Source organism: Pezoporus occidentalis, unplaced genomic scaffold (genome assembly GCF_034315485.1).
Source record: "Pezoporus occidentalis ecotype Australia unplaced genomic scaffold, CSIRO_AGI_Poc_V1 ctg324, whole genome shotgun sequence".
In the NCBI taxonomy this organism is placed as follows: domain Eukaryota; kingdom Metazoa; phylum Chordata; class Aves; order Psittaciformes; family Psittacidae; genus Pezoporus; species Pezoporus occidentalis.
This window is the reverse complement of record NW_026915202.1, coordinates 47,163-73,545: the sequence shown is the minus strand read 5'-3', so window position 1 is coordinate 73,545 and position 26,383 is coordinate 47,163. Positions and strand designations below refer to the sequence as shown.

Here is a 26,383-nt window from a genome sequence, read left to right as displayed (position 1 = left end):
GCCGCCGCCCTTTGCCGTCCGCTCCTCGTGTTCCGCCCCCGAGACCCAGCGGCACCGGGAGCGCGCACCCCGCAGGCGCCGCCTCCCCGCGCCCGCCATCCGCGTGTCCCTGCGCGGCCGCCGTTGCCGCCAGCCCCGTTGTGTGCGATGGTGTTCCGGTGCCAGCGGGACAGCTGGGCCCGGCAGGTAGCGGCGGGGCCGGCACCGGGAGGAGCGGGGCCGCGGGGCAGGGACGGGCCCCTCACGGCGACACCGGCCCCGTTTGCAGTTCGCCACCAGGGTGGTGTCGTGCCGGGCGGCGGAGCTGCGGCCCGAGGGCGGCGGGGAGCCGGTGCGCGGGTTCCAGGTGGTGCTGGAGGACACCATCCTCTTCCCCGAGGGCGGCGGGCAGGTAGGGGCCGGCCGGGCGGCGTGGGGTGGGGGGGGGAGAGCAGAGCCGCGATGGGGCTGACGGCCGTGTCCGCAGCCGGATGACCGCGGGCTCATCGGCGATGTGCCGGTGCTGCGGGTGACGCGGCGCGGCCCCGAGGCCGTGCACTTCGTGCGGGCGGCGCTGGAGCCGGGCACCGAGGTGCTGCTGTCGCTGGACTGGGAGCGCCGCTTCGACCACATGCAGCAGCATTCAGGTGCGTGCCCGGTAACGCGCAGCTCTGCCCGTGCCGGGCTCCCCTTGCGCTGTGAACAGGTCGGGAAGGAAACGCTCGGCCCGGTTTGAAGCGGGCTTTGTCCTGCTCCTGGCGCCGGTGGCGCTCAAAGCTGTGGCTTGCACGTCTCTTGCAGGGCAGCATCTCATCACTGCCATCGCAGAGCAGATGTTTGGATTCAGGACAACTTCTTGGTGAGCAGGGAAAAGGCTCCTTGTGCCCCAAGTCTCACCTTGTTTGGCGTGTGCCAGCGTGTGGGGAGCTGAGCATGAATACATCAGTTTCCCCAGGGGCATTTCACTTGAGCTCAGAGGAGAAGCTTTGGGGAGAAGCTGTGCAAAGCATTTGCTCTGTCTCTGGGTGTTTGGTGTGCACAGCGTGCTCTGTAAGGAACAGAGAGGAAGGGAATGCTTGTTTCAGTCACGTTTCCAGCAGCGGGATGGTGCTGCCCAGAGGAACCTGCCGGCAGCTCTTAACTACAGCAGCAGATGTTCACTGGTGCAGGGAGCTGGGCCGCCAGCGAAGCGTCATTGAGCTGGACACCCCCTCCATGACAGCAGAGCAAATAGAGGCCCTGGAGAGGAGCGTGAATGAGAAAATCAGGGAGAGGGTGCCTGTGACAGTGAGGGAACTGGCTGCAGATGACCCTGACATTGAAACAGTGAGTGGTGGGGGAGAACTGATGATATCTGCGGGGCCGAGACAACCAGAGCATGGATGCCACCGTGGTGCCAATGTCCTCATGCTAGGTGAGAAGCCGTGGCTTGCCGGATGACCACGTGGGGCCAGTGCGAGTTATTGACATCGAAGGCATAGACTCCAACATGTGCTGTGGGACCCACGTCTCCAACCTGAGTGACCTGCAGGTGCTGAGCTGCTCTGGGGAGCGTTTGGAAGTCCCTGAGATCCATGGTCTGTTGGCATTGCCCCAGTAGTAGAGGGGGTAGCAGGAGCCCTGTGCTGGGTGAACCCAGCAGCACCATGCCCAGGGCGCAGTCTGCATCCACTCACTCAGGTGAATGCAGGAAAGGCCCCTCCTGGCCTGGTCTTTCTTCATAGCAGACCTCAGCCCTCACCTGCAGCAATGGTATTACCTGAACTGCCGGTGCTCTGCAAGGCCATGTGCTGGATTGCCAGCGTGGCAATGCCGCGCTGGGTTGTTCCCTGCTTAAAGCACTGATATTTTTGAGTGCTTGTCATGAACGAGAGAGAAATCCTCTGCAGGGAGGGGGAGAGAAAATTCTAGAGCTGCTTTTAAGCGTTTCTGTCTTTTCAGTCTTTTGTGGGGGTCTGTATCCTACCAGAGACCTCTGGGTGCACTGCAGAGTGCAACCCAGGCTGAGCAAATCATACTCATTCCACTGTATCACCCTCCTTTGGGGGGTTTTTGCATGTTGACCTTTAATCACTGGCAGAGTCAATACTCACAACAAGGCATAATCTGGTAGGAACTGGCCACCTGCGTGAGTATAAGGAAAATACTGTTCTTTTCTGACCGGGGTGATTTTCTTTTTAAGGTTATTAAACTCCTCGGCACAGAAAAAGGGAAAAAGAACAAAACCAACTTGGTTTTCCTGGCAGGAAACAGAGTGCTGAAGTCACTTGAACAAAGTCACAGTACTGAGAAGGCTCTGACTTCACTGCTCAAGTAATACCCTTTCCACTTCTGTTACTTCATCATTATGATTCCTTCTGACAAATAGCACATAAGCCTCAGCAAATGTCTACACGGAGCTTTTTATGATGTTAACCTTCTCTTGCTCCTTTAAGAAACCCTTTCCTTGTCCTCCAGAGCAGTGATCCCAGTTCTTGTTCTTTCAGAAACGGACCAGGTGAGCACGTAGAGGCCGTGAAGAGACTGCAGAGCTCAGTGAAACTGCTGCAGAAGGTACAAGGGTGACTGAGAAAGGCTTCCTGTAGAGCCAAGCTTTAGTCCTAACTGGGAACTGGATTGTGGATGTTAGGAAAACTGCTCCAGCCCCTGGGAACACAGCGGGGGGTTCGTGATTTCTCCATCTGCAGCACAGTTTGGTTGCTTTGCTTGCAGAATAACTTGAACCTGCTTAGAGACATTGCTGTTCTGATAGCCCGGGACTTCAAGAGCAAGCCTGTTCCAAGTCAGCTCTTTGTGCTACACAGGTACAGAGGAGTTCGGGGAAAAGGGGGAAATGGCATCATGGTATCTTAGACATGTTATGGCAGTTGCATCTCTCCATCACCTTTTCAAGCTTGTTTCTCAAGGAAGAATATAAGCAAGGTGGATAGAGGATTAAACTGCCTCAGTCTGCTGGAAGGCTGTGTCATTAAAGGAACGTGTTAGTAATTCAGTCATTGAGTTCTTCTGCTTTTATAGCTCTGAAATAACTGTGTCTGGTTTCTCTCTGCCATTGATATTTTCAAATAAAACTGAAGAGCTCTATTTCTTAGGGATAAACACAAATAATTCCCCATATATCCATAGGAATGCACAGTGAGGGTTTAGATACACAGAGAAGCCCTGGTCTCCATCCTAACAGCAAGAGGCCAGAACCCCAGGCCTGATCAGACCTTTGGTTTCTGCTTGGTATTTTGGACTCTAGAGGGGACTTTTGCCTCTTTCTGAAGTGGGTTTTTTTCTTACCCATCCCTGCAGGAAAGAGGGTGACTCTGAGTTTATGAACATCATCGCTAATGAGATTGGGACAGAGGTAAGTGACTGATGGAGACTCACCTGACCCTATGGGCTCTTTCATTCAGGCTATAGCCCAGGCAGGGGCTGACAGGGCTTCTCTTTGTCCCATAGTCCCAAGCAAGGTGTGTTTACTTCCAAAAGTTACCTGAGGTTATTGTCCCCGTCAGCCTGGGTCTGCAGGGGAATCCTCAACAGTCAGGAAATACACCCGGGAAAATCCAGAGCTCTGCAGAAGAGCCTGTGCTTAGAGAGCCACACAGAACCTTACTGGGAATAGGATAGGATGGAATATTGCAGTTGGGAGGGGGAATGGAATAGACTGTTGCAGTTGGAAGGGATCTACAATGGTCATCCAGTCCAAGTGCCAGCTGTATCCTTTGAACGTGGATACCCCCATGTTCTGTCCCTCACATATGGTTGAGGTTAAGGTTAAGAAACTCGCTCCATTTTACTTCCTTCAACTTGAGTCTCTGCCTCAGTAATGCACACAGACTCCTGAATTATCGGATGGGTCCTGTGGCCAGTGCCTTTGTCCTCCTCCAGACAAGGAGGGCACTGGGTATTCTGGAGCAAGATCCATCTCTCTGTCCACAGAAAACCCTGCTGTTCCTGACTGTGGGAGATGACAAAGAAGCAGGACTCTTTCTTCTAGCTGGACCAGTTGAAGCAGTTGAGCATTTAGGTCCCAGGTAACATGTTCTGTGGGCTCTTTAAAACCAGTGAGAATCTGATGTTGCAGCCTGAGCAGCATCGTTGAGGCACGGATCCGTGTTTGCTGTCTGGAATGGGTTGGGCCAGGCCAGTCTCTTCTCTGCAAGTGAGAAGGAGCCTGTACTGCTGTTACTGCAGGGTGGCAGAGCTGCTGGGGGGCAAAGGAGCTGGGAAGCGAGGCCGCTTTCAGGGCAAGGCCACCAAGATGAGTCGGCGAGGAGAAGTGGAAGCTCTGCTCCAGGAGTTCACCAGCAGTGGGAGCCCTGAAGCCTAAGAACGGTTCTCAAAGCAGAGCCGTTCTGTACCTGCCTTGCGTAAGCCCCAGCACCTTCTCTCCCAGAGAATAAAGACATCAACCCGGCGGCTGGCGTTGGCGTGCTCTGTGTGAGCTGGTTTGGTGCTCATGGAACGCTGGGGACGGGGATGTGCCCTCCACGCTTTGCTGTGAGGGATCCATCAGTTCCTGGAGGAACGGTGCGTGTTCCCGGCTCACACCTCGCCCGGGCAGAGGCAAACCTTTCCCTTGGTGGGGTGCAGTTGTCACCGGTGCGGTCCTCAATAAATGGGGAATTTCCCCCCCCTCTCTATGCAGGAAATGGCAGGTTTGGTCCTATTGCTGCTAATAAATAGAGAAATAAAAGAGAGCTCTATCCTAAGGAGGTTTATCTGTGATGAACACAGGATATACGCCTCTTCCTGATGTTCCAAGGGCTGGAGCACCTCCACTATGGGGCCAGGCTGAAAGAGCTGGGCTGGGTCAGCCTGGAGAAGGCTCCTTAAGGGGAGACCTGAGAGCAGCTCCAGTGCCTGAAGGGGCTGCAGGAAACCTGGAGAGGGGCTTGGGACAAGGGCCTGTAGGGACAGGCCAAGGGGAATGGCTTTAACCTGCCCGAGGGGAGACTGAGCTGAGCTCTTAGGCAGAAGCTCTTCCCTGGGAGGGTGCTGAGGCGCTGGCACAGGGTGCCCAGAGAAGCTGTGGCTGCCCCATCCCTGGCAGTGTTCAAGGCCAGGTTGGACACAGGGGCTTGGAGGAAGCTACTCCAGTGGAAGGGGTCCCTGGTCATGGCAGGGGTTGGAGCTGGAGGAGCTTTAAGGTCCCTTCCAACCCACACTGTTCTGTGATGCTGGGATGGGTTTTGGTGTGGGTTCTGCAGGTTTACCATTGGGTCGGAAGGAAGGTGCTCTCTTGCCTTGTGGCTCTTGGTGTTTTGGCAGAGGGCTCCCATCGGAGGCCTGGCAAGGGCTGCAAAGCCTCCAAACATCAGCTACGTGCAGTGAAGGCTGATCCAAGCTGCAGCAAGACCACGGCTGTTACCGGGGCTCTGCTGAGCACCATCTCCCAAAGGCATTGCAAGATCTGAGCAGGGGAAAGGGGCCACAGCGGAGAGCAGAGCACTGTTGATGCTTGCAGCTGGGTATGGGGTAAATGCTGCAGGAGCTGGTGCTTTGGGGGACATGGATACTGCATGTACAGTATCCAGGGGCTGAGCCAGCACTGATCACCCAGCCCTGCCCTGGCACAGCCCCAACTGAGCCGCTCGGTCCCAAAGCTGTGCTTGTTTCCATAAGCAGACAGGTGACACAAGCACGTCCCTGTTCCTATACCCAGAAGCCCTGGATAAACAGCACAAAAAGCAGCTCATCCCCTCCCGCTGTGCTGCCTGCATCTGACTGCACCCAGGGGGTGAACAGCGATGAGGACCGGGGAAACCCAGCACTGCCTTTCCCAGTGGTTTAATCCTGTCAACACCAAGAGCAGTCCCACCCCATCCCTGCGCCCTGGAGCCAGTCACCCATCCCACCTCAGCAGCCAGCAATACGGGCACCCTCAGCAGCTAAACACACCTTCAGCTTTAATAATACACCTCTTGCTCCCAGCTATATGTGTGTGCAGATACGCATCCCGTGTGTGTATCCCGCAAGCCAGCGCTTTGTCTCCAAATCAGTGTCTGCTGTTCCTGGCCAGCAGCCCCTGAGCACCCATGGGCGAGCACCCTGCTCCCGGCGGTGCCTCCTCCAGCCCTGCAGCACGGAGGTGGCGCGGCCCCATGAGCTGCAAGGGCAGCGCAGCCTTGTCCCCACGCTGCACCAGGTCCTGGGGGCGAGGAGAGCGCTGGGCTCACCATGCCATCGGCTGGCCGCAGACCACCCGAGCCTACACCGTGCCCAGCGCTATGGGTCCATGCAGGAGCCGCCCGGCAGCACCTTCCCTGTCCGCAGTCAGTCTGTGCAGGCTTAGAGGGGGAGCAAACAGTGCTGGGTGCATCCACGGTCTGTGACTGCCTCCGAGGCCAGAGCCCGGGCACACCGTTACCTGCAGGGCCGTTCCTACGCAGCCTTCTTGTCCCGCGTGGCCAGGAGCTGGGAGATGCAGTAAGGGACGAGGCCGACAGTGGCCAGCGGCACGGCTGCGCTCTTGCAGAACGAGAGGACGTAGAAGAGCAGTTGCATGTGGGAGGGCAGCTTGAAGGCATCGAAGAGGTGCAGGATGAGGAGGGAGGCAGCGGCGCAGCCCAGGCGGAACGGCAGCCGCTGGCCCTGCTTCCCCCGGCAGCTCTCCAGGTACATGTGGGAGTTGAGGGCCAGCCCCAGCCCGAAGAGGATGCCCAGGTTACGGAGGAGGCTGGCGAAGGGGGTGGTGTCGATGTGGACCCACTCGGGGCGCTTGCACCACTTCTGTGCCTTTTCCAGTGTCCAGAGCAGGTCCACGCCGACCGCCCGCAGCAGCAGGTAGAAGCCAAGGGCGAAGCTGAAGAGGAAGAAGGTGATGCCCACGTAGCGGCGGAGGCTGGCGTGGTAGATGCAGCGGACGTGCTGGAAGCTCTTGGCCACGGCCATCCCTGCCGGTAAGGAGGCAGTGCCCATCGGTGAGGGATCCCTGCTCCATCCCTGCTCCTCAGGGTGCTGGAGCTGAGCAGGGGACGTGTTGCTGGGGCTCCCCAGTGCTCCCACAAGGCACTCACTGCCCTGGCAGCCACTGCTGCTCACAGGGACTGGCTCTGTCCCTCACACAGTGATGGCCCTTTCACACCCACGTTTGTGGTCCCTCAGGGCCCAGCAGTGCCCTGCCTGCCCCACTGGGACTCCTGCCTCAGACGGGGCAGGGAGTGGAGGGCATCCTGCCCATGAGGAGGAGGGCAGTGAGTGCAAAGCCACAGAGGCAGCTTTGCATCAACACCTCACATGCACCTATCTATCAGGCACCCTTCCTGCCCGGTGCTGCAGGTGCTGTGGGGAAGGCGATGGGGCTCAGATGCACTCACCTGAGATAACCCCTGCGATGACCTGATGGGGGAAGTGGGCAGCAATGAAGACTCGGGACAGGCAGACACAGACCTGGACCGCCCAGAACCCCATCCACAGCACTGTCCACAGCACCCTGCAAGGGGCAGGCACCCGTGTCAGCCCCAGCGCTGACTGACACTGCCCGGGTCTGCCCCCAGCCCTGTGCCCGGCTGGCTCTGGAGCAGCCCCTGCCCACTGCAGGTACTTGCAGCCCACTGCTCACCAGTATTTGAGTGTCTTCAACTGCTTCTTCCCCATGGCAGCGGAGAGGAGGGCTGTCACCATGACATAATACACGCCTGCTGCACCCATGGCGTGTCCGGAGGGGCTCCCTGAGTGCAAAGAGAGCCCCACATCAGAACCCCCCCCATAGAGTGGCACCAATTGCATGGTGCCCAGCACCAGTCTCCCTGTGGCTGCTGCTCTGGAGCCCACTGAGCGGCTGCCAGCGCATGGGGCTGGAGCTGAGCACGGCCCTGGCACAGGGCTGGAGCTGAGCACGGCCCTGGCACAGGGCTGGAGCAGAGCACGGCCATGGCACAGGGCTGGAGCAGAGCACGGCCATGGCACAGGGCTGAAGCTGAGCACAGCCCTGGCACAGGGCTGCAGCTGAGCATGGTCCTGGCACAGGGCTGCAGCTGAGCATGGTCCTGGCACAGGGCTGCAGCCAAGCACAGGCAGGGCTTGGTGCTGAACCGCCACGTGTGCACCGGGGTCAAGGTCTGCTCCACGCAGGGGCTGTCTCTGCCTCCATCGGCAGCAGTTCCAGTCCTCCCTGGGGAGCCAGGCAGGGTTACGGTGGGCAGCAGCCACAGCCACGGCCATGCCACCACCTCCCTCCCCATAGGGAGCTGCATGTGCAGGGTCCCGGGCAAGCACCCACTGTCCCTTCCAGGGACCCACCGGGGCCGGTCTCGCAGGTGAGTGGGAACTGCTGGATGGCTGGGGCAGAGGCGTTGCTGTAATAATCTGTCTCATGGACCCACCAGTATGGTCTTTCCCCAAAGAGGATCCTGCAAAGAAAGAAGAACCGGGGCTGTAGGGGTCCTGGGCAGCAGAGCTGGTGGCATGGCCTCGGGTTCCACTCTGGCCTGGGAGCTGGAGGAGGCAAAGGACCCATGGAATGGTCCAGGGTGTCCCAACAGACACAAACAACATCCAGCAGATTGCTTGGTCCCAATAGCAAACACCGCCTATGCTCTGCCCATCCCTGGCCCCTGAAAGGGGAGAGCAGGGCAACAAGCTGAGAAAGAAGAGTGGTGTCTGCTCCCCTTCAGTCTTTTTCAGGCCAAGAGCAACTGTCTTGTGGTGGCATCGAAGGCAGAGGGCACCCATCCCTGTCACACCTGCAGGCAAGCACAGGCATCCAGGGGGATTTGAGCTGCAGGAAGGCACAGAACTGGGTCCTGCTGCAGGGACACGGGGTGCAGCCCCAGAACCTTGGGATGCTGAAAGGCTGCGGCGGGGATGGCACCCCTGGGTACCACAGCCCGCTGCCAGGATGGGACATGACCTCTTTTATCTGTTTTACGCCCGTGTCAAGGCTGGGAGCGCACATCTGGCCCTCCCTGCTCCAGCTGTGCCAGCACGCGTGGAGGGAGCTGTGGCACGGGGCCACTCACCACTTGAAGACGAGGTTGAGCCAGTCGCCGATCACGGCCACCCAGATGAGCCTGATGCCCACGGCCTCGTTGGAGTGGAACCAGATGGGGAAGAGGACAAAGAAAGCGTTCCTGAGGTCGGCAGCGAAGGAGATGAAGAGGAACAAGTCCTGGGAGCCGCGGAAGTGCTCCTGCAGCCAGTGCGTGGCCTGGATGCCCGCGTCGTGCAGGAGGTTCATGCTGGGTTCCATCCTCCTGCGTGGCTCGGGCTGTCCCGCGCTGCACCGCGCCGCCAGCGTTTTATACTCCTCAGGGTCGTGTTTGCTGCGGGCAGGTTGCTTGTCCCAGCGCCGATCTTTGGACCCAAAACCACTTTTGCCAAAGGTGCATCACCGAGGGGTTGTTACAAACATGTTTGGAACAGCTGACGTAAAAACAGGCTCCGGGGCGCGTGGAGCGCCGGGTGCTCCGGCACCAGCACCTTAACCCCTTCCCACACCGCCGCCTCCCTGCAGGGTGCTGGTGGCTGCCTCAGCCGGGGCTCCTGCAGCTCCTGCCCTTCCTGAGAGCCGGCTCAGCGGCTCCCACTGAACCTGTTCGCTGTTAGCAGGGAGGAGATGCAGGTGCCTGTGCCCTGTGTGAACGGCCCTACGGAGCTGTGGCGCGTTCCCCATCCCTCTGCCATCACCCCAGCACCACCAGAGCGCTGCAGGGATGCCCAGGAGCAGGGAGTGGGTTGTGTGTGGAGTGCAGGGCCAGGTGCCTCCAGCTGATGAAGAGCCACCTTGCTGCCACACCAGGCTGCTCGAGGGTCATGGGAACTTCCCAAGCCATGGGCAGCTCCTGGTTGTCAGTGACGTTGTTCTGGTCTCTGGTGCGGGGTTACAGGGTGCAAAGGGTCCTTAACCCACAGATGAAGAAAGGCATTCCCCCCAGCACAGATCCTCTGGGTTAACCCCTCCTGCACAAGTGCCCTGCCTGCAGGGATGGAGCTGAACACATCACTCATCCCAGCAGTGCTGGCACCGCAGCTTCATCACCCCAGGGAGCAGCATCCCTGGGAGGTGGTGCTGAATGAGGAGCCTGGAGCTGTTCCAGGAGCCTGAGCCCTCGGCATCAGCCTGGCCAGAGAACCCTGCTGGGCACGGCCCCGCAGCCCCATGGCAGCCCCATGCACGGGGTGCCCCAGCAGAGCCTCCCGCAGTGGAAGAGGTGGGACAGGCAAAAGGTGTTAATGATTAGCGGCCAGTGAAAACACATCACTTATCTCCCCTCCTCGAGAAAGTTCAGGTCAAGATCCTTGAACCGCTGCCCATGTGCTGTCTGCCATGGCATGGAGCAGGCAGAGGTCGTGCCCAGGCTCTGCTCTGCTGCGGGCAGCATCCTGCCCCCTTTACCTGCACACAGCCCAGGGAGCCAACAGGCAAACCCACTGCAATCCCCCCTGCCTGGGGTACAGGCACAAAAGCCCAGCGAAGCCGAAGGTTGCACGGAAATGGAATTACTCTTGCAAAACAAACTCCCCAGCAGCTCGTTCCAGGGTCTTCAACCCGGCGCGAAGGAATGCGGCAGCCTTGGCTTCCGCATCGAGAACGTTTTGAAACAGCAATAAATTCTCCCTGGGAGATTTCACAGCGGAAAATGGGGGCAAAAGGTGCTGGGGGATGGGGATTAGCGAGTCCTTGGAAAGAATCCCTGCAGGAGAAGTGGGGCCACGGCAGGGAGAGGCCACGTCCGCCCCACAGTCCAGCACCAGCCAGGCTGTGAGTGCTGCTTCCCAGTGCCCTGCTCTGCACGTAGATCCCTGGCCCCAGACTGGCTCCAGCTTTCCCATGGGAGGAGCAGGGCCAGGCTGCGGGTGCTTTATCCCTGTGCTGGGCTCTGTGCGCAGGCAGGTTTGGATCAGGCTCAGCACCCGGAGCTGTGCGCAGCTGCCTCCGGACCACAGTGTCCCCACGACTCCCAAGGCACCGGCTGCAGCTGCAGGCGATGCTGTGCACGTGGGAGCTCTAACGCACTGTGCTGCACATGGGGCCGCTGCTCCATCCAGAACATTCCCAGCCCGTGGGCAGCAGCAGGGAGCGAGCTGGGTCGCTGCAGCATGGAACTGCCCGGTCCTGCCTGCGTCAGCGTGCGGGCAGAGTCCAGGCAGCACCGCAAGCACGTGGGCACGCAGTGGCAGGCAGGGAGCCGCAGCAGGGAGCATCCCGCATGCTCCACCACGCTCCTCCCGCTGTCACCCCAAGACACCCCTGGGCCTCGTGCCGAGCCATGCCCTGGATCTGCACAGCATCCTTCCCTGCGCCGCACAGCATCCTTCCCTGCGCCGCACAGCATCCTTCCCTGCGCCGCACAGCATCCTTCCCTGCGCCGCACAGCATCCTTCCCTGATCTGCACAGCATCCTTCCCTGCGCCGCACAGCATCCTTCCCTGCGCCGCACAGCATCCTTCCCTGATCTGCACAGCATCCTTCCCTGCGCTGCACAGCATCCTTCCCTGCGCTGCACAGCATCCTTCCTTGCGCTGCACAGCATCCTTCCCTGTGCCGCACAGCATCCTTCCTTGCACTGCACAGCATCCTTCCCTGCGCCGCACAGCATCCTTCCTTGCGCCGCACAGCATCCTTCCCTGCGCCGCACAGCATCCTTCCCTGATCTGCACAGCATCCTTCCCTGATCTGCACAGCATCCTTCCCTGATCTGCACAGCATCCTTCCTTGCACTGCACAGCATCCTTCCCTGCACTGCACATCATCCTTCCTTGCACTGCACAGCATCCTTCCCTGCACTGCACATCATCCTTCCTTGCACTGCACAGCATCCTTCCCTGCGCTGCACAGCATCCTTCCCTGATCTGCACAGCATCCTTCCCTGCGCCGCACAGCATCCTTCCCTGATCTGCACATCATCCTTCCCTGATCTGCACAGCATCCTTCCCTGATCTGCACAGCATCCTTCCTTGCACTGCACAGCATCCTTCCCTGCACTGCACATCATCCTTCCTTGCACTGCACAGCATCCTTCCTTGCACTGCACAGCATCCTTCCCTGCACTGCACATCATCCTTCCCTGCACTGCACATCATCCTTCCTTGCACTGCACAGCATCCTTCCTTGCACTGCACAGCATCCTTCCTTGCACTGCACAGCATCCTTCCCTGATCTGCACAGCATTCTTCCCTGTGCTGCAGCAAGCCAGGCTGGCTCCAAGGGGATGCCCAGGGCTGCTTGAGCCCATCACAGCTTGGCCCTGGGCAGACCCAGCTCCCACAGCAAGGGGGCAGAGGGGATGGGTGCCCACCATGCCCCCAGGGACACAATGGCCAGCACTCGGCATCCACAGCCACATGAGGCTGGAGCTGAGCGACCCTCACCAAGCTCCTCAGTGTCCCCACCCCAGCCCGGTAGAGCGAGGATGAGCTTTGGATAGTGTGGAATTCGGTGGGGGGTGCAGGAGCAAGGGTCCCTGTGCCGGCGGGGGCTGAGCACACTGGGCAGCAGCCAAGGCCAGAGCCGATTGATGCACCTCGGACCGGCCGTTACACATTAACTCCCTTGTTTGTCCCACATTCCGCTGCAGGAACCTCCAGCCAACACCCCGGGTCCAAGAGCACAGCCAGTGCCAGGCTCTGCCCCACCGCCCTTGGACCCCAGGAGCACCCCAGAGCCGAGCCAGGACCCCCCGTTACAGACACCAGTGCCCGCAGCAGCGCTGGGCTCTGGCCTCCAGCCACAGAAGCAGCAGCAGCACCCATGAGCTGCACATTGGTTTGGTCAGAAAAGCATCCGCATGCCTGTTTATTGGGGAAGGGTGGACACGGGGCAGCACCCGTCCCATGCTCCTTGTCCTGCAGGCTCTCAGCGCGCTGTCCCTGTCCCCAGAGCTTGGCACCGCTGCAGCAGCCGCAGCTCAGCATCAGCCCCGGAGCTGCACATCCAGGGGGCCGGGGTGGATGTTTTGGGCATCCCGGAGCTGCTGGCTCCAGTGTGGCTGGGCACACGTGGACCACGGCTCCAAGGGGAGCTGCAAGCTCTGTGCAGTGCCCAGCCCTGGCCAGCACCGTCCCCCTGTGTGCAGTGACCTACCTTGGGGAGCAGCAGGAGCCGCGGTCGTGGAAGAGCAAAGCAGCTGTGGGCAGCCCACAGCATTTTGGGTGGCATCCTGGATGCGGTCTATGAGAGGTCACTCCTTGGGGCTGTCCTTTAGAGGCTGTGAGCCCATGTTTGGCGGTGCTGTGGGGCTGAAACAAGAACTGAGCTCACCCTGAGCATGCAGCATCCCAGACATGGGGAGGGCGGTCCTGGCGTGGCACCGGCACCCCTCCAAGGACCCCACACTGCAAGGGGCTGGGCAGCAGCAGCCCCTTCCCCATCAGAGTGCACCAGGCAGCGGGGCCAGGCTGAGGTTGAGGAACCCCCCGTAACGGAAGGGGGGCAGATGGGGGGCACAGGCTGGGGGCGGGCAGGCCAGCGGGTTGGCTCCGCACATCCCGGGGTCCTGCTCGCTGCTGAAGTAGACGCTGTCGGGTGAGTCCACCGAGGGGTCCTCATCGAAGTAGTTGTAGGGCCTCAGGAAAAAGCCAACGCCGTTCCCCACGGTCACCGTGTTGGGGATGTCTTCAGCATGGGGGACGTGCAGGAACCCCACCGAGATCCAGGCCACCAGGTCCTGGGTAGGAGGGGAGCCGGGCACCCCGTCAGCCCCACGGAGTCCCTTTCAGCCCGTCACCCACCCAGGTTGGCTGCGGGACACGTGGGGCAGGAGCCGGGGCTGCACCCACAGCATTGGGCTCCACGGGCGCAGGGGTCCCCGGCTCACCTCGTTGGTGATGGTCTCGTTGTTGATGAAGTCAGCGAAGGCAACGGTGGGCGTCCAGGGGTCGTTCTGGTTGTAGATGCTGGTGCTGGCGGGCTCCTCCTCCTTCCGACGGGTGACGGCCAACTGGTACCTGCGCAGGGAGCAGAGGGGCTCATCCGTGCGATGCCGGGCACCACCGCCTGGGGATGCACAGGGGCTGAGCGCATCCCTGGTGCGTGCCGGGGCACCAGCTCCGGCCTGCATCAGGGAGGGAAAAGGAGGGGCTGGCGCATGCGATTGCTCTAAATTAATCTTATCTAGGGTCAGATTCGTGCCTGTGAACTGCTGCAAACAGATGGCGTTGAGCAGCTTTTCCAGGGATTCTCAGAGCCAAAAACTGCACGTTTGGTGTTTACCCCGTCCCTGCAGCCCGGCACGGGTTGGGAGCGGTGGGACCCAGTGTCCAGCCCTGGACCTACCTGCCCCAGCTGATGGCTCTCTCCATGGGGCTGCTGGTGGGAAGGTGCTCCCCGGCGAAGCTGGTGATCTGGATCCGGTAGCTGCGCGGATGCCCCCATTTATTGGAATTGGGGCTGGCAAAGGAGACGTAACGGGGCATGGGGGCATTGAGCAGGAACGCCGCCTCATCCTCCCTCTCCAGCCTTTTCCTGCGGAGGTACAGCCGCTCAATGGTGTTCTGCATGCTCCAGGGCTCTTTCAGGAGCTTGTACCCCATGTCCTGGGTGTCCAGGGAGTTCAGCTGCCCTGTGAAACAGCAGGGAAAACCCTCAGGCCCGCAGCCCGCAGTGAACCGCAGCCGCACACAAAGGCACCCAGACCTACCGTCGACATCCAGGTCCACCTTGTAGTGTATGTGGTGGAGGTGCATCGTCCCCAGCGTGTGGGGCCCAACCCTGCTGCCGTAGTCAGTGCCTTGGCCGTGGAGGAAGGAGGTGCTGATGTAGCCGGTGGCGTGCACCCGGACCTCCACGGCCCCGCTGCTGTGGAACATGAAGTCCCAGATGTAGTCGTAGTTGATGAGGGTGGAGATGGTGCGGATGACCAGCGTGGTTTTCCGCAGCCCCCCGTAGTACAAGGAGTGCGAGTCAGAGAAGTGGCGCCGCAGGGGGAGAGCAGCATCGTGCTCAAAAATGCACAGGGAGTTTTGGTTGGTTTTGGGCGTATCTGACTCCACCAGGTAGTGCTGGTCCACGTAGGTCGCGGTGTAGGGGCAGTCGAGGCCCTGGACGAGCTCGTAGGCAAACCTGCCGATGCCAAAGCTCCCATCGAGGTAGCGGGTCGACATCCCCCCGGGGCAGTTGGAGCCGTACAGGGCTAAGGCTTCCTGGAGGCTCAGCTCATAGACAATCCTCTCCCCGCGGTACCTGATGTCAAAGAAGCGTGGGCCAGAGCTGGGGCTCATGCCGAAGGTGACGCTCCAGCCCTGGAAGGTGACCCGGTTGTCCACGACACTGTAGCGGGGACCCTGGGGCTCATAATGCAGCGGACCCGGGGAGCCGGGCTGGTGCCGAGGCCTCATTGAGCCCAGCACTGATTCAGCCCGAGGCTTCTGGATCCTGACAGCCTCCAGTGAGCTGGCCACAAACGCTTCCTCCAGATCCCCCATGCTGGCAAAGTAGTGCCCGTTGTAGAAGACGCGGCGCAGCTGCCAGAGGGAGACGTCGAGAGCCCCATGGTCCACCAGCACCTCCAGCCCCACTGGCAAGAGGTAGTAGCCAGAACCAGGCACGCTATGGAAGAGGACAAACAAGGTCGCCCGGTCGCCGGACTTGAAGCCGCGCGGGGCCGTCGTGAGGGTGGTCAGGTCGGACCCATCAGACTCACAGCACGCGGCGAGGAGGCGTGGAGCCTTTCGCAGCTCCCTCTGGATGAGGACGTTGATGTCCGCGTACTCCTTACCGGTAACGGGTCTGCGGTGGTACGGCACCTTCCCCCCGTACCGGCGCACCGTCACGTCCCGGTGATACAGCGGCGTCGGCAGCGGCCCCACCACGTACTCGGTGACGTTGGGCTCTGCCTGCTCCCCAAAGTACAGCACAGCCAGCGCCTCGCGGGGGGGACGAGCCCCCGCCCCGTCCAGGAACCGCAGCGCCTCTGCCTTGGCCGGCACCTGCAGCTCCACGGAGGCGATGCAGTTGTCGGAGGGCTTTGCCCGCGCGGCGTCCACCAGCCGCAGCCCGAGGTGTCCCCGCAGGTACCGCACCACCTGGGCCAGCTCGGCGGGGGTCAGGTCCGCAAAGACCAGGCTGTGGCCGCCGTCAGGGTCCTCCTGCACTGGGGTCCGGTGCGGGCAGGCACCGGGAGCCCTGCCCCTGCTCAGCAGCACACAGACCAGCGCCAACACTGTGGCTAAAGCCAGGGCCAGGAGCACGAGCGCGGTTCTCACGTTCATGGCTGCTGAGGCTCCGCGCTCCCGCGGTCTGGCACAGCGAGTTTCCAGCTGCAGAACCTCCCCAGTGACCAGAAGGGGCTGGGTTTGGTGGGGTTTGTGGTTTATCCCCCGTTCGCTCGACAGGGAACGGCCCATTGGGCTGCGCAGGAGGGATGCTCTCAGACGTGCCCAGGAGTTGCTGGGGACCATAAAAGGCAACTTTCCTCTGCTTCCCCCAGTGGGTCATAATGTCAAGCACACTTAATGCTTCTGCCTCTGTTCTCCTCCCCTTGTCCCACTGCAGACCTTGGACAGAACAGAGCCAGTCACTTGGGGGAAATAAATCTATCTCCCTGCACTTCCTTCTCTTAACCCTGCAGACAGAAGCAGCCAGGCCAGCAGTGGGGACCGTGAGGACAATGTTCCTATGCGCAGAGCAGCGCTGAGCACAGCATCACGGCCCCACCGTCACCAGCAGCACCTCCACAGCCTGTGCAGGCACTGCAGCATCCTGTGGTCCTGCAGCTGGGAAGGAGGGAGAGGACAGCGGCTGGTGTCCCCCAGAGGCACCTCCTGATGCTGGCATAGATAGGGCTGTGAGGAGGGGCATGAGGGCTCCAGAACCCACCCAGCACTCTGGCAAACGGCAGCAGCACGAGCCTTGCACTGAGCTCTCTGTGGTGGCTTCATGAAGTCTGTGTGGTTCGCACAGAGGGACCCATGAGCCCCATTCCCTGCAATGGTCCCCTCTGCACTCCGCAGTGAGAGCTCAGGACCTGCGTCCCAAGAGGGTCCTGGCTCTGTCCCCACCGAGCCCTGAGACTTCCCAGCCCATCCCTGGAGCATCCCATGCTCAGACACCCAGAGCCTGGTCTGTGGGTTAAGGAAACACAGCAGAGACCCCGCAGCATCCCCGCAGCAGACGCTGCTGTGAGTCGTAAGAACGAGACACTCAAAGAGAGCACTGGACCAGAACCGTTTTCATTCTCTTAACCTGAGACAGGCACTACACAGCGCTTGCTTCTAGGGCAGAGGAACAGGGTTTTCTCCTCGCTTTCCCTCTGCGACAGACCCCAATTCAGCAAGTTAACAGAGCTCACATGGACCTCCCATGCGGCACCACGCCGGGAAGATCATGCTGCCCTTTTACAGAGCACTATCTTAAAGCAATGGCAAAAAGTGAAGTCGTTGCACAACTGGCAATTGAGACAACTCCCCCAAAACACTGAGGCAGAGCAGGCAGCCTGGGGCCTCTGCACCTCCCAACGCCGTCCTCTGGCATTAAAGCCTGCTCGTGTTTTGGAAGCCATCATAGGTGAAGGGGGGGAAGTTGGGCAAACAAGAGGCGGTTTGGGGCAGGCACGCAATGGGGTTGACTTCACAGGCCGTGAAATCCTGCTCACTGGTGAAGAACACCCCGTCGTGCGAGTATATGGAGGGGTCCAGGTCATAGTAGTTGTAGGGTCTCAGGAGAAAGCCCACCGAGTTCCCTACTGTGACAGTGTTGGGAATATCCTCCGAGTGCGGGATGTGAAGGAAACCAGCGGTTATCCAGGCAACCAGGTCCTAGGCAGGGAAGAGCCACAAGGCCATGGTTATTGCAGAACGCTGCAGAGCACCAACCAGAACCTGCCCAGGGGCCATGGGAAGCTCCAGGAGAGCAGGAGGGGACCCAGCCCTGCTGCTCCCACACCGCGAGCTCCCCTCTCCATGGGAAGATCCCCTCCCTTCCCAATGACCTGCCCAAAGCCATGGCCCACCCAGCAGGAAGGGCCCTGCCCTGTGCTCTGCAGCCAAGCTCTGGCTCCACAGGGGTTTTCCTGATGTTCTGCTGCATTTCTCCATAGGGGAAAAACAAGCTCCTGCTCTGCGCGCTGACCTCTGCGCTCTGACCAAAACACCAGATACCCACCAAAGGGGATGCTCGAACCCGCTTCCCTCATTGCCCGGGGCTGTTCCTCTCCCAGCTGAGCCCACTGGGGCAGCTCTGGGGCTGGGTGCCACAGCTCCAGCCCCCGGCTCACCTCGTTGGTGATGGTCTCGTTGTTGATGAAGTCAGCGAAGGCAACGGTGGGCGTCCAGGGGTCGTTCTGGTTGTAGATGCTGGTGCTGGTGGGCTCCTCCTCCTTCCGACGGGTGACGGCCAACTGGTACCTGAGGAGAAGACAAGAGATGGGAGCAGTGCCCTGGGACAGGGCAGAGCTAAACCCAACCCCCTGCTCCCATGGAGCAACCCCAGCCCAGGAGAGCGTTTTCCCTGGTCCTCCCCATCAAGGAACACCTTTCCCAAGCAGTGGGGCCGGGGGCATCACCAAGAGCCTGCTGCCCCATTCAGAGCAGCCTGACCTTGCCCAGCTGATGGCCCTCTCCATGGAGCTGACTTCGGGGACATGGTCCCCTGCAGAACTGGTGACCTGGATCCTGTAGCCACGCTGGTGGCCCCACTTGTTTTTGCTGTTGGCTGCGAAGTAGATGTATCTGGGCAGCTTTGCCTGGAGCCGGAAGGCAGCCTGGTCCTCTGTGTCCAGGACTTTCTTGGTGAGCCGTGGCCGCTCTATCTGCTGCTCTGGGTTCCAGGGAGCCCGCACCATCTCGAAGGCCATGTCGTGGGCCACCAGGGAGTTCTTCACCCCTGTGAAGCAAAAGCAAAGTCACCAAGGAGCATCCCTGCAGTCCCCTGTGCTCCCCATGGACGTCTCCCCAGCCTCACTACCTGCACCCCAGGCTCTGAGCACTGGCTCCTGCCCGGGACAGCAGTTACTGCTCTGTAGCTCCAGTGCTCCATGATGCTGGGCGCACTTCTGTACGGCTCTAGCTTTGTCTGACCCAGGCAACACCACCACCCACAGGGACTCTCACCCTCTGCGAGAGACAGAGGGGAGCCCCATCCCAGTGCAGAAGAACAGGTTTGCTTCCCAGTGCAAGCAGACCCTAATTAAGTCTAGCACCTCATGATCCAGGCACCGTGTTTATGCTCATCAGCATGAGCCCTGGCAGCTGGAAAGCACCAGGAAGAGCCCAGGCTCGGAGTGCATTTGCACATCACAGAACTGGAGCCCTGCTGCACAGTTCAGGTCTTCCCACAGAGAAAAGGGATGGGCCAGAGGCTCAGAGCAACAGGAGTGGCTCAGGAGCAAATGAAGCCAGGGACAAGGTGGCAAAGACAGAGAGAAGTGGAGCTGCTGCTCCAGTTGCTGCTCTGAGCAGCAGAGCCGCATGCTCAGTGCCTGCCCCTGTGCCCCATCACACACCAGCAGCAGAAACAGCCCAAGGAAGCTCCAGGAAGCAGGAATGAAACCACAGAAGAGCTTGATCAACCCTGATCATGTGGGGCTCGGGACAGGGGCGGGGGCTGTGCACAGGCAGGAGGGGAAGGACCCATCCCACAATGGGAAGGCACCAGCATGGGCATGACTGGATCTGCACAGCACCGAGGGGTGACTGCAGTGGACAGAGGGGGAACCCACCCCTGCATCGCAGCAGCTTCTCATTGCTCTAAGAACAGAAGGGAGGCAGGTCTGTGGGAGCACACCCCCCATCCACATGGAAACAAGAAACTGTGTAAGGACCAAAACCGTCAAGTTTTAGGAGTCTAAAAGTACTAAGAGATGGCTCAAAGGAGAGAAAAGACCCAGACCTACCTCCCACATCCAAGTCCACTTTATAGTTGATGAAATGGGTGCGTATCGTACCCAGCGTGCGGTCCCAAACCCTATTGCCGTACCGCAGGCCATCCCCATGGAGGAAGGATGAGCTCGGGTACCCTGTAGCGTGGACCTTGCCTTCAACGGCCCCGTTCTGGTAGAAGATGAAGTCCCACACGTAGTCATGGTTGCCCACGGTGGCAATGGACCGAAGGACCAGGGCGGAGTTGACCAGTCCCCCGTAGTACAGTGACTGCAGGTTGGAGTAGTGCCGCCTCAGCGGGGAGCCCAGGTTCTGCTCAAAGATGCAGAGAGAATCCTTTCTCTTGCTGGGTCTCAGGCTCTCAGACAGGGAGTGCGTGTCGATGTAGGTGGCCGAGTAGGGGCAGTCGACCCCTCGCACCAAGGGGGAGGTGTAGCGCCCGATGCCGAAGCTGCCGTCCATGTACCTCGTGGACATCCCTGCGGGGCAGTTGGAGCCGTACACGGACATTGCCTCCTGGACGCTGATTTCGTAGGCAACCCTCTCCCCCTTGTGTCGGATGTCAAAGAGGCGCAGGCCCATGCTCACGCTCATGCCAAAGGCGAAGCTCCACGCCTGGTAGAGGACGTGGTTGTTCCTGACGCTGTAGCGGGGACCCTGCGGCTCGTACTGCAAAGGGAACGGCGCGGCCCGAGGCGCCCGCGGCTTCATGGACGAGAAGTCCCCGTCCCGCGGCGCTCTCCTCACCTTCTCCACGCTGATGCGACCCTGCACGTAGGCGCTCTCCAGCTGCACCATGTCCCCGTAGTACTGCCCGTTGTAGAAAACCCTGCTCACCGCCCAGCGGGACACGTCCAGGCTGCTGTGGTCAACCAGCACCTCCAGCCCCACCGGGTGCACGAAGAACCCGCTCACGTTCTGAAACAAGGCGAACCAGGACTTGCGGTCTCCAGACTGGAACCCGTGAGGGGCTGCGCTCTCAAACACCACATTGGTGCTGTCGTATTCCAGGACCTCCTTCAGGAAGGTCGGGGCTGCAGCAAACGCCACCGTCTTCAGGAAAGCTCCCACTTGCTCATACTCACTGCCCAGCATCGGTCTGCGGTGGTACGGCACCTTCCCCCCGTACCGGCGCACCGTCACGTCCCGGTGATACAGCGGCGTCGGCAGCGGCCCCACCACGTACTCGGTGACGTTGGGCTCTGCCTGCTCCCCAAAGTACAGCACAGCCAGCGCCTCGCGGGGGGGACGAGCCCCCGCCCCGTCCAGGAACCGCAGCGCCTCTGCCTTGGCCGGCACCTGCAGCTCCACGGAGGCGATGCAGTTGTCGGAGGGCTTCGCCCGCGCTGCGTCCATCAGCCGCAGCCCCAGGTGTCCCCGCAGGTACCGCACCACCTGGGCCAGCTCGGCGGGGGTCAGGTCCGCAAAGACCAGGCTCTGGCTCCTGGATCCCGTCTCCTCCTCAGTGCGGGGCTGGGATTCACAGCCAGGGGACCGCCTGCCCCTGCTCAGCAGCACGCAGGACAGAGCCAGGATCACCACGGCGGCCCCCGCCAGCAGCACGTAGGGCAGTCTGGGGTTCATCTCTCCGAGCGCAGAGCCCACGAGCAGGGCTCGGCTGCAGCATCCAGGATACGTCCCTCTCCTGCAGAGCAGGCTCTTAATCCCTTTGCCATCTGTGGGCGTCAAGGCGTCTCGTTGAGGTGGGGATGGAGCCTGGAGCTTGCATGGGGCTGAGAGGAGATCACAGGTCCCAGCCAGTTCATCCTGTTTCCTCCCTACCCCAGACACCCTGGGGAAGCCAGCACGGAGCCGGTGCCTGACTCACTCCCCAGCTCCTGATGGGTTTCTCTGCTGCAGGGCGACACCGCAGAGCCCCATCCTCTGCCTGCCCAAGGGCCATTTGCTTCTTGCAGCATCTCCCTTGAGACCCCATCCTTTCTCCTGTGGGAGCGCAGCGATGCCATGGGGGGAAGCGATGCCAGCTCAGTCCTTCTGCACCTCAGTGCCCTGGGACCAGCCCTGCTTCCATGAGGAACCGGCGCTCCAGGAGAGCCCAGGACCTGCAGCTCCTCGGCACCTCCCCAGGCCAGTTCTCCCTGTCCCTCCCAGCCCTGCGGGAAGGGGCTGGGCTGCTCCAGCCACGGGCACACAACCTGAGACAGGAGGAAGCTCCCCGGTGAGAACGGGCAGCGCCCACCAAACCCCTGGGAGCAAGCACAAGCGAGAGGCAGTGCCCGGAGCTGCTGCAGCAGGAAGAGCAGAGGCTGCAGGGTGACCAACGGGACACATCTGTCCCCATTCAGCCAACCCAGCCCCACTCCAGAGGATGTGATCCTCGGACAGAAGCTGTCCCACACAGAAATGGCCTCTGTCAGGAAACCTCCGCCTTCCTGACCCCACGATCGAGAGCAGCGAGCAGGGCTCAGGGCCACCCCGGCGCAGCGTGAGGAGGCTGCTCCTGCACGGGCAGCAGTTTCTGCAAGGCTGCTCCCACTGTGGCATCGTGCGAGGCGGCAGCGATGCTCCGTCAGAGGCAAGGATGGAGCACAGGAGCATGGTCCATGTCACTGCCTTCCGGTGGGGCCAGCCTGAGGCACAGATGGGAGGGTCAGGCTGAGGCTGCAACCACTGGATCAACTCAGCACGCTTGTGATGCTGTTAATTCAGGAGTTTCAGTTTTCATTCTCACTTCCATCCTCACCCTTTTCCCCTGTAGGTCCCACACCAGCCTCGGATGAGGATGCAAGCAGCCCCTGTGGGAGATGCCCCGTTGTTGCTGTGCTGCAGTTTTGCTGCTGGGGAAGGGCTGCCCTCCCTCGCTGGGGAATGGGTCTGGGCTCTCACACAGCTCTTCTCGAGAGCGTTTTGCAGCAGCCGGGGCTGCGGGTCTGGAAGCAGAGCTCGGAGCTGAGCATCGCCACCATGCAGGAACTGGATCTTAGCACGTCTCCGTGCCTCACTCACAGGGAGGGAACCAGCATCCAGCCTCTTCCCGGCTGTAAGGACGGCAGCGGCTCCTTTCAGGGCCACACAAACCACAGCACCGCAGGCGGGTACCAGAGAGCCCGCTGGAGCGGCTGCACTGGATGCACATCACTCCCGCATGCAGCAGCAGCCACTGGAGCTGCATTCCCCCTCGCTCTGCTGCAGCCGCAGCCTCTGGTCCTGCGCAGATGCCGAACGTTCTTCCCCCTGCGTTTCACAGGAGCAGGTTTCAGTAACCCCGAACGCCACCAGCGCTGCCCTCGCACCTCCCCAGCCTGCACCCGCTGCAATGACCTTTAAAGGGAAGCAAAGCCCTTGGAGGCTCGCAGGGCAGACGCCAGCACTGCGCTGCTCAGCGCCGGCAGCAGCGAGGGGCTCCCTGCGCTCCCAGAACTCCGCAGGGATCCGCAGCCAAAACCCATGACTCGGAGCAGGAGCAAAGGGAATTTGCTGGCTCCCTACAGAACTCCGCAGCCGGGGGCTTGGGGTCCAGCTTACCGGTGTTTGCTCACAGGAGGAGCAGGAGGGAGCTGCACGAGCTCAGCCCCGCAGGACACCGCTCCTGCTGCCTGCCTCACGCTCGGCACTCACGGTACCAAAAGGACTTCCCCAAGTTACCGGAGCAGCATCGGGCACCAAAGAGCCGGTTCCCACCTCCAGCGCTGCAGACGGGGCCGTGCCTATGGCAACGAGCCCCGTGCCAGGCGGAGGCCTCCAGGAAACACAAACATTTTGCAGCTGCTACCTTCATACTTTCCTTGGCCTGGACACGCAGCTCCCAGACAATTCCCACTGCCTCCAACTCCATCACCTCAGCAGGCTGCTCCATGCATAGGAATGACTTTGCAGTGAAAGAAGAGGTGGGGAGAGTGGAAAAGCAGAGTTCAGATGTTACTTATGGGGGGCTCAACAGACAGGAGGCAACCCCCCAGAGCATTGGGGTTTACCAAGATAATGGCAGGCAGTAAAGGAAGACCCAGACCTACCTCCCACGTCCAAGTCCACTTTATAGTTGATGAAATGGGTGTGCAGCGTACCCAGCGTGCGGTCCCAAACCCTATTGCCGTACCGCAGGCCATCCCCATAGAAGAAGGATGAGCTCGGGTACCCCGTGGCCTGGACCTTGCCTTCAATGGCCCCGTTCTGGTAGAAGATGAAGTCCCACACGTAGTCGTAGTTGCCCACGGTGGCAATGGACCGAAGGACCAGGGCGGAGTTGACCAGTCCCCCGTAGTACAGCGACTGCAGGTTGGAGTAGTGCCGCCTCAGCGGGGAGCCCAGGTTCTGCTCAAAGATGCAGATGGCACCTTTACTGCCTTGAGGGAGCTGAGAATGGGCCAGGAAGTGCACATCCAGGTACGTTGCGAAATAGGGGCAGTCGACCCCTCGCACCAAGGGGGAGGTGTAGTGCCCGATGCCGAAGCTGCCGTCCATGTACCTCGTGGACATCCCTGCGGGGCAGTTGGAGCCGTACACGGACATTGCCTCCTGGACGCTGATTTCGTAGGCAACCCTCTCCCCCTTGTGTCGGATGTCAAACAGGCGCAGGCCCCTGCTCACGCTCATGCCAAAGGCGAAGCTCCACGCCTGGTAGAGGACGTGGTTGTTCCTGACGCTGTAGCGGGGACCCTGCGGCTCGTACTGCAAAGGGAACGGCGCGGCCCGAGGCGCCCGCGGCTTCATGGACGAGAAGTCCCCGTCCCGCGGCGCTCTCCTCACCTTCTCCACGCTGATGCGACCCTGCACGTAGGCGCTCTCCAGCTGCACCATGTCCCCGTAGTACTGCCCGTTGTAGAAGACCCTGCTCACCGCCCAGCGGGACACGTCCAGGCTGCTGTGGTCAACCAGCACCTCCAGCCCCACCGGGTGCACGAAGAACCCGCTCACGTTCTGAAACAAGGCGAACCAGGACTTGCGGTCTCCAGACTGGAACCCGTGAGGGGCTGCGCTCTCAAACACCACATTGGTGCTGTCGTATTCCAGGACCTCCTTCAGGAAGGTCGGGGCTGCAGCGAATGCCACCGTCTTCAGGAAAGCTCCCACTTGCTCATACTCACTGCCCAGCATTGGTCTGCGGTGGTACGGCACCTTCCCCCCGTACCGGCGCACCGTCACGTCCCGGTGATACAGCGGCGTCGGCAGCGGCCCCACCACGTACTCGGTGACGTTGGGCTCTGCCTGCTCCCCAAAGTACAGCACAGCCAGCGCCTCGCGGGGGGGACGAGCCCCCGCCCCGTCCAGGAACCGCAGCGCCTCTGCCTTGGCCGGCACCTGCAGCTCCACGGAGGCGATGCAGTTGTCGGAGGGCTTTGCCCGCGCGGCGTCCACCAGCCGCAGCCCCAGGTGTCCCCGCAGGTACCGCACCACCTGGGCCAGCTCGGCGGGGGTCAGGTCCGCAAAGACCAGGCTCTGGCTCCTGGATCCCGTCTCCTCCTCGGTGCGGGGCTGGGATTCACAGCCAGGGGACCGCCTGCCCCTGCTCAGCAGCACGCAGGACAGAGCCAGGATCACCACGGCGGCCCCCGCCAGCAGCACGTAGGGCAGTCTGGGGTTCATCTCTCCGAGCGCAGAGCCCACGAGCAGGGCTCGGCTGCAGCATCCAGGATACGTCCCTCTCCTGCAGAGCAGGCTCTTAATCCCTTTGCCATCTGTGGGCGTCAAGGCGTCTCGTTGAGGTGGGGATGGAGCCTGGAGCTTGCATGGGGCTGAGAGGAGATCACAGGTCCCAGCCAGTTCATCCTGTTTCCTCCCTACCCCAGACACCCTGGGGAAGCCAGCACAGAGCCGGTGCCTGACTCACTCCCCAGCTCCCGATGGGTTTCTCTGCTGCAGGGCGACACCGCAGAGCCCCATCCTCTGCCTGTCCAAGGGCCATTTGCTTCTTGCAGCATCTCCCATGAGACCCCATCCCTTCTCCTGTGGGAGCGCAGCGATGCCGTGGGGGGAAGCGATGCCAGCTCCGTCCTTCTGCACCTCAGTGCCCTGGGACCAGCCCTGCTTCCATGAGGAACCGGAGCTCCAGGAGAGCCCAGGACCTGCAGCTCCTCGGCACCTCCCCAGGCCAGTTCTCCCTGTCCCTCCCAGCCCTGCGGGAAGGGGCTGCGCTGCTCCAGCCACGGGCACACAACCTGAGACAGGAGGAAGCTCCCCGGTGAGAACGGGCAGCGCCCACCAAACCCCTGGGAGCAAGCACAAGCGAGAGGCAGCGTCCAGAGCTGCTGCAGCAGGAAGAGCAGAGGCTGCAGGGTGACCAACGGGACACATCTGTCCCCATTCAGCCAACCCAGCCCCACTCCAGAGGGCGTGATCCTCGGACAGAAGCTGTCCCACACAGAAATGGCCTCTGTCAGGAAACCTCCGCCTTCCTGACCCCACGATCGAGAGCAGCGAGCAGGGCTCAGGGCCACCCCGGCGCAGCGTGAGGAGGCTGCTCCTGCACGGGCAGCAGTTTCTGCAAGGCTGCTCCCACTGTGGCATCGTGCGAGGCGGCAGCGATGCTCCGTCAGAGGCAAGGATGGAGCACAGGAGCATGGTCCATGTCACTGCCTTCCGGTGGGGCCAGTCTGAGGCACAGATGGGAGGGTCAGGCTGAGGCTGCAACCACTGGATCAACTCAGCACGCTTGTGATGCTGTTAATTCAGGAGTTTCAGTTTTCATTCTCACTTC

General features: G+C 61.1%; 4 protein-coding genes across 6 annotated transcripts; 1 reads left to right on the top strand and 3 right to left on the bottom strand.

The window, feature by feature from the left end:
• Positions 1 to 109: 109 nt before the first annotated feature.
• On the top strand, positions 110 to 4,385 carry AARSD1 (alanyl-tRNA synthetase domain containing 1). Its single transcript, XM_062628836.1, has 12 exons — positions 110 to 186; positions 269 to 391; positions 467 to 626; positions 781 to 838; positions 1,149 to 1,305; positions 1,394 to 1,510; positions 2,162 to 2,292; positions 2,466 to 2,532; positions 2,692 to 2,783; positions 3,277 to 3,331; positions 3,910 to 4,004; positions 4,165 to 4,385. Exons 1-12 carry the CDS (start codon positions 148 to 150, stop codon positions 4,298 to 4,300), a joined length of 1,230 nt encoding a protein of 409 aa, XP_062484820.1. The 5' UTR covers positions 110 to 147; the 3' UTR covers positions 4,301 to 4,385.
• Positions 4,386 to 6,160: 1,775 nt separating this feature from the next.
• Positions 6,161 to 9,206, bottom strand: G6PC1 (glucose-6-phosphatase catalytic subunit 1). The gene is made up of 5 exons (XM_062628858.1): positions 8,934 to 9,206; positions 8,215 to 8,324; positions 7,535 to 7,643; positions 7,290 to 7,405; positions 6,161 to 6,866 (listed from the first exon to the last, which is right to left on the bottom strand). Exons 1-5 carry the CDS (start codon positions 9,161 to 9,163, stop codon positions 6,355 to 6,357), a joined length of 1,077 nt encoding a protein of 358 aa, XP_062484842.1. The 5' UTR covers positions 9,164 to 9,206; the 3' UTR covers positions 6,161 to 6,354.
• A 3,483-nt stretch (positions 9,207 to 12,689) lies between these two features.
• LOC134168789 (membrane primary amine oxidase-like) lies at positions 12,690 to 16,438 on the bottom strand. Its single transcript, XM_062628833.1, has 4 exons — positions 14,553 to 16,438; positions 14,189 to 14,474; positions 13,731 to 13,860; positions 12,690 to 13,580 (listed from the first exon to the last, which is right to left on the bottom strand). Exons 1-4 carry the CDS (start codon positions 16,309 to 16,311, stop codon positions 13,284 to 13,286), a joined length of 2,472 nt encoding a protein of 823 aa, XP_062484817.1. The 5' UTR covers positions 16,312 to 16,438; the 3' UTR covers positions 12,690 to 13,283.
• Positions 16,439 to 16,923: 485 nt separating this feature from the next.
• Positions 16,924 to 25,485, bottom strand: AOC3 (amine oxidase copper containing 3). 3 transcript variants are annotated; one of them, XM_062628830.1, is made up of 4 exons: positions 19,743 to 21,817; positions 18,448 to 18,733; positions 18,126 to 18,255; positions 16,924 to 17,667 (listed from the first exon to the last, which is right to left on the bottom strand). In XM_062628830.1, exons 1-4 carry the CDS (start codon positions 21,310 to 21,312, stop codon positions 17,383 to 17,385), a joined length of 2,271 nt encoding a protein of 756 aa, XP_062484814.1. In that variant the 5' UTR covers positions 21,313 to 21,817; the 3' UTR covers positions 16,924 to 17,382. The 3 variants fall into 3 exon arrangements, with proteins under 3 accessions (XP_062484814.1, XP_062484815.1, XP_062484816.1); XM_062628831.1 differs by lacking the exon at positions 19,743 to 21,817 and adding an exon at positions 23,703 to 25,485 and having other exon boundaries at positions 16,926 to 17,667; XM_062628832.1 differs by lacking the exon at positions 19,743 to 21,817 and adding an exon at positions 18,961 to 19,397 and having other exon boundaries at positions 16,934 to 17,667.
• Between the last annotated feature and the right edge of the window lie 898 nt (positions 25,486 to 26,383).